This window comes from Recurvomyces mirabilis, assembly GCF_035927965.1.
Source record: "Recurvomyces mirabilis strain CCFEE 5264 chromosome Unknown scaffold_2, whole genome shotgun sequence".
Classification (NCBI taxonomy): Eukaryota; Fungi; Ascomycota; class Dothideomycetes; order Mycosphaerellales; family Teratosphaeriaceae; genus Recurvomyces; species Recurvomyces mirabilis.
In genome coordinates this window covers 653,789-664,745 of record NW_027041936.1, presented here as the reverse complement: position 1 = coordinate 664,745, position 10,957 = coordinate 653,789, and the positions used below count along the sequence as shown (strand labels likewise).

The 10,957-nt window shown below is 52.5% G+C and overlaps 4 protein-coding genes across 4 annotated transcripts; 1 reads left to right on the top strand and 3 right to left on the bottom strand.

The window, feature by feature from the left end:
- Positions 1-1,888: 1,888 nt before the first annotated feature.
- On the bottom strand, positions 1,889-2,709 carry LTS14_001005 (uncharacterized protein; the record flags this gene model as incomplete). Its single annotated transcript, XM_064833714.1, is given in 2 exon segments — positions 1,889-2,585; positions 2,597-2,709. 2 exon segments carry the CDS (start codon positions 2,707-2,709, stop codon positions 1,889-1,891), a joined length of 810 nt encoding a protein of 269 aa, XP_064698675.1.
- Positions 2,710-3,095: 386 nt separating this feature from the next.
- On the bottom strand, positions 3,096-5,726 carry LTS14_001004 (uncharacterized protein; the record flags this gene model as incomplete). The annotated part of the gene is made up of 3 exons (XM_064833713.1): positions 3,096-4,223; positions 4,280-5,543; positions 5,599-5,726. The coding sequence occupies 3 exons, from the start codon at positions 5,724-5,726 to the stop codon at positions 3,096-3,098; spliced, it is 2,520 nt and encodes an 839-aa protein (XP_064698674.1).
- Positions 5,727-6,194: 468 nt separating this feature from the next.
- On the bottom strand, positions 6,195-7,500 carry atp12 (ATP synthase mitochondrial F1 complex assembly factor 2; the record flags this gene model as incomplete). Its single annotated transcript, XM_064833712.1, has 2 exons — positions 6,195-6,371; positions 6,418-7,500. The coding sequence occupies 2 exons, from the start codon at positions 7,498-7,500 to the stop codon at positions 6,195-6,197; spliced, it is 1,260 nt and encodes a 419-aa protein (XP_064698673.1).
- Positions 7,501-7,918: 418 nt separating this feature from the next.
- Positions 7,919-10,922, top strand: LTS14_001002 (uncharacterized protein; the record flags this gene model as incomplete). The annotated part of the gene is made up of 2 exons (XM_064833711.1): positions 7,919-8,016; positions 8,072-10,922. The coding sequence occupies 2 exons, from the start codon at positions 7,919-7,921 to the stop codon at positions 10,920-10,922; spliced, it is 2,949 nt and encodes a 982-aa protein (XP_064698672.1).
- Between the last annotated feature and the right edge of the window lie 35 nt (positions 10,923-10,957).

The following is a 10,957-nucleotide window of genomic DNA, read 5'->3' as shown; positions in this document are numbered from 1 at the left end:
GTTGTGAGCCGTTGGTGCGCGGCCGCCTGCACTCTGAAGCTGTTCTATGAGAGGACTGCGGTTGAGGATGCCTACAAGCGCAGTACCACATGCGAATCAAAAATGGACTATGCCGCATCGGGGTAGCATTCACTTACGCTAGTGTGAGAGGCAAGCATTGTCGATGCAATACACGTTCAATGTAAGGCCCCCTCCCCTCACAGCACTCTCGATACGCAGCTCGGGCCTCTTCAGCATGACGATCAGTACGGTAAACGCCGATGTATCGGCAAGATACTGCGATAATGACACCTACGACCGCTCAGCTTGCCTAAAAATCTCCTACATCTTTGAGCACGCTTGGCGTCGCGCGAAGACTTTTGGGTCCGGCGTACGCCTGCGCCATCGGACTACTTGCTGCGAAGCAAAACCCCAGACACCTATCAATGTCACACAATTGCAGCCGCGCGGCCCCGAAAGACTTACCCTTGGTCTACTGCTGGCTCTCATCTATCGGCGTGAGCAGATCGAGCTGCAGCTAGCAGTGGAGGTCGCGGCAGCCCAGATTACTGAAATACTGCTGACTTCGGACACTGCCATCGTGGACGATCTGTGTCCCCGCCTAAGTTGTGTGCCCTTCAATCGCGACTTAGTGGCCTGGCACGAGCAGGAGATCATCAGGGGATTGCGAGACTTTGGAATCCGCATCTCTAGACGACTCTCTCGTCAAGTCAGGCCGTGGCCAGCAGGCCCTGCAAAAGCGCCGAGAATCAATCACACACCACCATCCTCGTCGAATTCGTCACCGCCAAATACCACAATTGTATCGAAACATATTTGCACAAGTATTCCGCGAGGATTGGGAAGCCTGATTCCCAAGTACAAAGCCGCAAACGAGACAACTGCCGAGCGATGTGCAACCGTCCTCGGGCAGCAGCCAAGAGGATGTCGAACGGCTGCCTCCTTCACGTCGACATTGAACATGAGGCACAATTACAACGAAGATCATTGGTACATCGTGAGTGGCAGACATAGCGATCTCGCCGAGGAGATTGTCAAACGAGCTCCCCGTAAGATACTCGATAAGCTTTTAGGCCCGTTGCAGCTGGAGATATGGCTTGGAGATAAGGTTGATGCTTGGTTTGCAGCTTTGCCAAACGGTCACTACAAAAGGGCGAGGCTGGAAGGTCACTTAAAATATCGTGACACATTGGCACTGATGCTTCACACTCTTGAGGAGGGTTGCAGATCGTACTGGTCGGATGATTGGTAGCACCCTTTCGGATCTTCACGGCTCTAGGCATCAGGATGAAGCTGGCTAAACATAAATCGGACTTACTTACATCACTTCCGGCACTCGTAAAAGACATGACTGAAAGAAGTATCGTGGATCCATGGTATCGTGAGCTCTCCCAGGGTAGTGCATGAAGGCAAGGTATCGCAGCGTACAAGAAGGCCACGCAGGCAATTGTGCAGATGGCTATTATTCTGGTGTACGACTTGTCGTTCTTGCGAAGACGGGAACTCTTCTTGGTAGTTGCTACGACAAGCGACTGAATCTCAGAGAAGAGCGTTGGGCGATCTCGACTGACACTAGTCACTAGATGCTGTCCTACAAGGATGAGGATGGTCGATGGAGACTGCGAGAACGAATTCTGGACGGACACGCCGCTAGTCTTTGAGAACAATAGGCCATCGTGGAATGCTCATTTACGTAGCCAATCATGCCGAGCTTGTGCAGCACCTAATTCATGCAGCCGTGAATCGTCTCGATCAATGTAGCACATACATGAGGCAGAGGAGCTGGACAGCTTTGATACATGAAGTGTGCGGCGCCATTCAAGTGCCCTAGTTTATTTCGCAAGTCCAGCAGTGTGGCGGAAACACCACTCTGATCGTTACACCTCTTTCATTGCTTCCGTGCCTCTCCACCAGGAACTGTCATACCATGACTACCCTTGTAAGCAGATACCCGTGGCTCCTTCCAGCCTGCCAGAACGCTCTCATCTTCCAGCCTGAACACTTCGACTTTCAGTGGCCGACAGCAATCGAGCATAGTCTTGGCCTCTCCATCCTCTCCACAACCTCCCTCGCCCCAGCCCCACGTGCTCAGGTCGCCACCCGGACATGTAGACAACGCCATAAGCATTGGTTGCTCCGTAAAGAACTCGATGTAGTCGCCTTTCTTTGCTGGTGAAGCCTCCATAAAGTATCTACCATCCTTGTCTAGACCAGTGACTTGAAAGACATTCAGCACGTCATGAACGTCGAATTCCGTCAGACCGTATGGTAAGACCGCTCGGGTAAGATTAGAGTGGCAATGGTAATCGTACGAGTCTCCCGTAAGCATAGTATTGACATAAGGATCACATCGTGTACCTAGTAAATCATGACATCGTCCACCAAACTCATCGACTCCATAATCAGCCAGCGAGTCCCGGATTATGGTTACCATGGGCCTCAGGAATGGCAGACAGGACCACAGCCTGTCATAAGTAGAAACATGACTAGCTTGTAGCTGCCTTGTCCTCGCAGCCCAGAATCGTTCGCGTGGGTTGTGCAGATTCCAGATATTGAGGTCGCCTACCTGTGGTCCCTCAGGTGTACTAAGACGTACGATATGGCCTGCTGGAATCTGCCAGGCTCGACCGGACCGTATTGGAAGGACGAAGGAGTCGATGCACGAACGCTTTGAATTGGTAATGGAGTCGTAGAAGCTGCGATCTGCATGAAGTATAGATCCCGGTGTCGCCTGGTATGCCGGCTGTGGTGGCGGACGTGTGGTCATCTTGATTCTTCCTATGGCAAGACTGCTTTTTGGGAAGACAATAGAAGACACTTGTGCAAAATCTGGTGATCGAGTCACTGCATGAACGATGATGCGATGGTGTACATGTGAACTGGGTCGAAGGTGCTCCTCTGCGCAGACCCTAACCTGCCAGCGGGCAACAATAAATCATTTCTAAATGAGAGATGACGATACGATCGCTCGAGGATCGTCGACAATGGCAGCGGATCGATCAATGTAAACATTCGCTTGAGCCTACAGCAACTGCCTTATCAAAATCGAGTGTAATTTCAGGACCATGGTGCAACATCGTATGTCAAAATTATATCTACGACCCAGGCTGCCCCAAATACCGCCACCCAAGCTCTTTCTCTCCCTTTCCTAACCCCCTCACCCTAATCACCTGCTCATCACCAGGCACAATATCAATGGCACTATCATCCACTAGCACACCTTCCCTCTCCTCAAATACCAAACCCTTTGTCGGCTTCTCCGCCTTGATATGTATTTTGTCGCCCTCATGTCGTACTGAAACTCCTCGGTCCTCGAAGTCCAGGTATTTAAGCGGCTGCGGCCAGTCAACATCCCTTGAAACCACGACGCCATCAATCCATATTCTCGCCGCTAGGACATGAGGTTCCGTAGTCGTATGATCAATGGTTCCTTTCAAAATACCCGTTGTCCCGTTCGAAATAAGCTCGACATCCTTCTTCACAACCTTCTCCTGGATATCTCTGCCCGTAGCAATGCTAACAAACCTCAATTCCACTGTCGCCTTCACTTCCTTCTCCACATGAGAACACACCACCCAGCACTCCCAACGGCTTTCTTTCGCCGGCCGCGCATGCACAACACTCCAATCATGATGATCTCTCTTGACCGCTACCGCAACCGGCGCCAGGACTCTTCGCATAGCATAATACGCCGGCTTCTTCCTCAGATAATAATCCACGATCGACCACGAAGTCACAGGCCAGCAATCATTGAGCTGCCAAACCAGCGCACCACCACAGAATCTCTGCTGGCCCCATTGTTTTCTCCAGCCACGATAGCCGAACATCAAGGCCTCTGCCTGGCTGAGCTGCGTGAGGTGGATGAAGCCTTCCAGATCTGTTCGCGTCCGGAAGTTCTCGACCAGGTAAGTTGCTATTCGTCGCTCGTGGCCATCCGCTTTATTATGGAAGTCGAGCATATGACTTTGCGGATATAATTCCTTCGGATCAGTAACATAAGCCTTGATGGTATCGATATGAGGAAACGCTTCCATGCCAAATTCGCTGTTAAAGCGGCCGCCAAGTGTGTCGAAGATCTGGTATTTCTCTTGCGTACCATGCCAGACGTTCCATTGGTGCATATCACCTACCGTGGTGTTCGAGGAGATCAAGCCGTCGCCCCAGGGTGAACCGGGATGGTAAGGTATGTGTGGCGAGTGGGCGGCAACGATATCTGGTAGAAGCTTGGGAATTGTTAGCTCGAGTCCGCAGTGAGGTGAGATGGAGATATACGACACACCTTCTCATAAATGTACCTCGCTGGGAAATCCGTCTTCAACCAATTGCCCGGCTCCTGATCCTCATAATCATACGTCAAATGATACTGCTCCTGAACTTGATAGTCCTCGTTATTCCCGGCAAAGATCACCAAACTCGGATGATGTCGAATCCGCTTCACCTGACATATACCCTCGATCTCAATACTCTTCCTAATCTCCTCGTACGCAGGGTAATTTCCGCACCCGAACATGAAATCCTGCCAAACCAGCACCCCCAACTCGTCGCAGAGGTCGTAGAAGATATCTTCCTCCCAGATTCCGCCACCCCAGATTCGGATCATGATTTGGTAGCCATCTACCATCATTTCTAGCCACTTTCTATACTTTGACTCTGTAATTCGGGGCGTGAAGCTGTCGGCGGGGATCCAATCGGAGCCGCCGCAGAAGACATCGATGCCGTTGATCCGGAAAAAGAATGTCTTTCCTACTTCGTCGGGTTCTTGTATGAGCTCGCCTTTGCGGAAGCCAGTCCTTCTTGATATGGTGTGCAGATCGTGTTCGCCAGATGAGACCGTCGCAGTGACCGTGTAGAGGGGTTGGTCGCCGTAGCCGTATGGGTACCAAAGCTTTGGCTCATTGACGTGGAATTCAACTTTTGCGGTGCCATCGCTTGCAACATCTGCTGTGCCTTTGAAGACTTCCGAGTCGGCTAAGCTTGCCGAGAAATGTACTTGCTTGGCCGAGCTTCCTTCCACAGTGGCCGTGATTGTGCCGCTAACCTTCTTGAAGCTGCTGTCCACCTCATAGTCCACTCTCAAATCCTCCACCCTCGCCTGATATGTCTCAAGCCGCACAGCGCGCCAAGGCCCACAAGTCATGAGCACAGGGCCCCAATCCCAGCCCCAATGGTATTGTGCTTTCCGCACAGCCAGCCTAGCCATATCACCGTTGAAGCCGACCCATCTATGCTCAGGATGTGCATCCTTGATCTTCCTCGCTTCGAACAAAGCTGGCTTGAAGTCAATCTCGAGGTAGTTCGCCTTGTTGTGCTGAAGCTTGTCTGTGATGTCAACGCGGTGGATGTGCCACATGTTGTCGCTTTCCAGAATGGTATGGCTGTTGAGCTTGACGTTGGCGAAAGTATCTAGGCCGTCGAACGCTAAGACATGCTTTGTACCTTCCTTCGATGCTGAGGTTGAGGGTAGTTCAACCTTGTATGTCCACGACTTCTCGCCCGCCCATTCGCACTTCAGTTCGTTGAAACCTAGGAACGGGTCTTCGATTCTGTGTTGTCTGTGTCAGTGAGTTGTCTGGGCCAGTTAGTGAGTCTACGTCATACTTCTTATTGTCCATCAGATCCAAATGCACATTCGTAGGCACTTTCGCAACAGGCAGCCATTCTTCTGTGTCAGTCTGCTTGAACTGCCAGCCATGGCTCAATTCCTGGACCGCCATTGCGCCTGCCATATTGGGCTGAACGATGGTGAAGTATATTGTCTTGGCAGACCACAGCGAAGAAGACGGTAGGAAAGGTGGCCTTGAAAAAGTACAAGACAATGAAGCAAAGACTCTAGACACCTATCTTGTCATGAATTGTGAGCAAGAATGAAAGCTCATATGCAAAGTCAACATTATCCGGTCAACGGGTGTAGGCCTCCCGTACCTGATCTTGCAGTAGCTGCCTTGTTAGTAAATCCTCAAAACTAGAAGGCCGAGGCGACGCCATGTCAAACCATTGCCATGAGACACGCCAGCCAGCCATCACCAGGTCCCCGACGGGTGAGATTTCGAAACGGAGCACACGGCGACCGCTTGACGTTTGTGGTAATGCGAGGAACCGAAGAGGAAGGCTCTCAAGAGCAGGTGACCTAATAGCGGCGTCTGAAGCTGGTGATCATACCGGTTGCAGCGAACAGGAAGGAAGTGGAGGGTTGTTTACTCCGGTCTTGAAGGAGAATGGTGCGGGGTCTTCTGGGTGAAGTTCGGATGGACATCGGAGCCGACCAATGTTAGGCTATCGAGGATGGTGTACACCATGACATGAAGGCACCCCGAGCTGTCTCTAACAGCGGCCTGGAGGGCGGCGCGGAATGCACTCAAGTATACAGAGGTCTATTGTACAACAAAGCAGCTCTGTGCCTCTATAAGATTAACCAACAAGCAAAACCACACTCCCCAATTGCCGTCTCAAATCCTCCCGCTCAACATCATGCGTATCCTCCACCTCTCCCCACATATCAGTCTGATGCATGACCTCCAACGTAGCCGCATGCGCCGCCTCTGCCACTCCAAAGCGTTCATGCTTTGAAGCATCTTTGCGTATATGCGCGAATTCAGGACTCCAGTCCACCAACAGCCTGACCGCCAGAAGTAAAGATTTGGTGGCAAGGACGCCCCGTTCCAGAGCCGCAAGCTCAAAAGCCGGCAGCCCACTGACCCACCCCTTAATGACTTCCCGAGTAACTTGCGGCTGAGGCGTAGGCATGATACTGTCCTCGCCCAGTATAGGCAAGATGTCCACACCAGGGAAGACGTGCGTCTTCAAGAACGCGATTATGGGTTCCGCTACAGTCCTCTGCTTCTGTCGCAATGGTGTCTTGCCTTCCTGTGCGCGATCGTAGTCATTGTTTTCTGGCGCCCAGCAGAGAAGGGTGTCAGTTCCTAAATACCTCATCACCATCGTTACGATTGCTTGGCGAATGGTCGTGTCGTCTTTCGCATCTGCCGCTTCTATATCGAGTACGCGGGAGATCATGGAGGTGAGTGGAATGTAATGATTCTTCAACGCCTGTTGAGCCGAAACCAGCTGATCCCATTCCACCGCTATCGCCGTCGCCAAAGCACGTTTACTATGCGGTAGCAGCAATGGCTGTTTCGACGCCGTTCGGACCGGTCTCGTATCGAGTAGGACATGGAGACCTTGTTCATCTTCCTTCACACTGACGTTCTTCCAGAATCTCTTTTGCAGTGCTGTCGTCGGCTTTGCTGGGTTGATCTTGGCTTGTTGGCCTTGTTGTAACCTTTCCGCTTGCTCTCGTTTGCGGGCTACGCGGTTTTGGGGAAAGGTGACGGAGGCTAAGGGTGCTGATGGAGGTGGCGCGACGACGGTGGGATGAGGAAGGGGCGTGGCTTCGCGGGTGGATGTCGTGTGGAGGCAGCGGGAGTAGGAAGTGGTGGCAGGGCGGCGCACGCTCAGCGAAGAGGTCGCCTTGATGGCTCGGGACAGTTGTCGTATTTCCATCTAGTTTGCTCAAGATCGCTTAATGTGATGGAGGATGTACAACGGTCAGATTTGTTGACGCTGTTCTGCTTTGATGGCGGCATCAATTCGGCTCTGGCTCCGATGTCTTGTGCCAAATCTGGAGAAGCTTCCACCTTCACCGTGGTTGCTGCACGATAGACTTTGGAAGGAATACTGGCGCAACGGTTGGGCCATTTTTGCTGTCGTCGGCGCTGGTGCCTTCCGAGGCATGTTGTTGCCAGCATATTTAGCTCTGTTAAAGGAGATGCAGGCCTTCTTAACGTGAGACGAGAGCAGCTTCGATACCATGTACAGGCACGACGCACCGAAGCGGGGAAACACATCTTATGCGAAGCTCATGGCGGACCGCGGGCTGGCCTTTGACCTTGAGAGGCAGCATTAGGACTCAGTGAAGAGGATGTCTACCGATGGGATGAGTGGCGGTGATGAGGTGCAGAAGAAGGAAGGGAAGGCGATTCGCTTCATCATGAACAATGGCGCACCCAACCCAAAGAGGTACATGATACTGGTGAGCGAGGACATGGTATAATTTGCGGCTGACACAGATCAGGCGACGAATAGGCGCAGCATGCTTGACGTGTAGGAAGCGAAAGACAGCATGTTCAGGTGAGCGACCCGAATGCGAGACGTGTGTTCAGAACAAGCAGGAGTGTGCTGGATACGCCGATCATGCTTCGCGGTCCAGGCGAGGCCACTGTGGTCCGAACGAAGATGTGCGAAGCATCAAGGCGAAGCAGAAGGTCGGGCTCGAGGACCAAGCCATCCCGGAGCTTCATCGTGCAGCAGTCTCGCAAGGCCAGATCAATGGCAAAGCGCCCGGTCGTGCTTTCGATGAATTGCTGCAACGTCAGGACGCTCGCACAGACTCACCGCCAGACCATAGCCAGCACACGCGTACCACAGCGTCTACGAGAACTCGTACGAAGCGAGACGCAGAGAGGTCTCTGTTCCCTGGACCACGAAATCGAATGCCGTACTTCCGCTGGCTAGGTCCAACAGCCATTATGCCTGGCTTCAAGCAGATGGTTGTCAAAGTCAAACGACAAGACACGTCGGAATTGGCACGGTCGTCAATAGATGGCGGGCAGTCGTCGCCTGCTGTGAACAATGGATCTGGCGATCATGGTATTCCTTCTTTCCTGACCAACACTCCTGCTGGTGCGGAGACAGAAGCGCGCACGCCACTCAACCTACCTTTCTACGATACAAGTCCTGCACCACCCAGCGAACTGATTACACATCTCGTGAACACGTTCTTCACCCATCTTGGCTGTAATTATCCCTTTTTACCCAGAGAACGTTTCTTACGAGATCTGGAGGAGAAGCAAGTAGACGCGATATTAGTCGACGCAGTATGTGCGCTCGCAGCGCGCTTCTCGACACATCCAGTTGTCAAGCAGCAGCCGCTCGACGAGGGCAAAGCCACGCCAGCGGAATATGGTCATGCGTTTGCACAGCGCGCAAAGAATGCTTTGGTGGATATGTTTCCATGTCCGACTGTCGCGGCTGTGCAAGCTGCGCTTTTGCTAGCCTATAACGAGTTTGGCGAAAGTCGTGACAGCGGTTTATGGATGTACCTGGGCATCTCGATACGCATGGCGCAAGACCTTGGCATGCACACCCTCGAAGGCATGAAGTATAAGGGCAGGAAGGGACCGACTCCGAAGCTCGTCAAGCGCGCATCACATGACGATGGTAACGATGATGATGCACTGACTCAGACGATATCGAATACCACTGAGGATGGAACAGTCAGGAGCGACCAACAAACTCTTAGAGAAATCGAGGAGCAGAAAGCAGTGGAGCAAGAACGAGTAGATACCTTCTGGGCTGTCTTTCTACTCGATCGGGTCGTGTCATCCGGTACTGGACGGAGGAGCACTCTTCGCGACAAGGAGATCGAGCTCTCGTTCCCAGATCTCGACCAGCGAGAACCTGCATCGGACTGGCCTGCACCGTTTCCAGCCTTGATCAGGATCGTGCATCTGTACGGTAGGGTTGCAGACTTGCTGAACAGCATCAAGGAGCCGTCAGACATCACATCAGACACGCCGAAAAAGCTTGCAACGATGGAGCGCCAAGCCACTCGATTATACCAAGGCCTTTCATCCAGGCTTCACTTCGATGCCGTTAACTTTCAGCACTACATGAAAGCTGGAGAAGGCACGAATTTTGTGCTCCTGCATTTCTGGTTTCATACCTTAATCGTTCTGCTGCATCAGCCGACTCTGATGAAGACCTTCGAGGGACGGATGCTGCAGCTATTCCCGAACAGTCAGCGGCTGTCTATGTCGTCTGCCAAGACAATCGCAGACATTCTTTCCTACTCTCAGCTTATGGATGCGAAAGCCAGTCTTGGCAACCCATTCACGACACAGCCAATTTATGTTGCAGCTTGTGCTTTCTTGAAGGAGACAGCGGAGCAGACTGCGAGCTCGAACGCACAGTCTAGGGCCGGCAGTCCGACCCGTGTGCTGCACATCGATCCGGCCTCTTACACAGTCAAGTCAGAAGGGTCTTCTGGAACACCAAATCGGCGGTCATCCGTCGCCACGGCAGAGCATAAAGCTTTCGCAAAGCATACTCTACTCGCCACTGCAGCCACGCAGCACTATCAGCTGTGCTATAAAGCTCTGCAGTCTCTCGAGACATACTGGGCAGGCGCCAAGTACATCTTGACCGTGCTTGATCAGAAATTCGAGGGTGTTGGCGACCCACTACTGTACACTGTCGAAGAGGGCGAGAGTGCGATGGAGCAGCCCAAACCAGAGCCAGCTTTCACATCTCCTGGCTGGCGTAGGAAACACTCGTGGGGCCAGCAAATAGCAGCAGGAAGCAATCCTTTCTTCAAAGCACAAGGAGCAACTCACGATTCCACTACACCTGGTGTTGATCCTACGCTGGCGTTTGGCTGGACACTGACCGGCACAATGAACTCACCTAGCACCAACGTCGCCGGACATTACGCATCCGGAATGGCAGCTAGCCAGCAGCTCACGCCTTCGCGGCCAGATCTGCCTACGACAGATACTACGAGCTGGCTATCAGCTGGCCTGAACGGCCAATATACCTTTCAACCACCCACGAACCCCGCGGCCTCTACCCTTCACAACGGCACAGGCAGTAGCATAAGCTCGTTACTCAACCCCGACCTGCGCCACGAACACCAGGCTTTCGTGAACGATATGCACTTCACCTCAGGTCAAACGCAGTCACACCACCACCAAGACCCCAACATGCCTCTGTATAACCCCTTCCACTTCACCAATGATAACGTAATGCAGGATTACGGCGACATGATGATCCAGACTCGAGATGTGGATATGAGTGCGTTGGATTTCGGGCTTGATATGCCGTGGTTTGATGCTTTCCCGCCACATGATAGGGCGGAGGGGTTCTAGTGTCTTTGTATTGTATGCGTGACAATCAAGTAGGC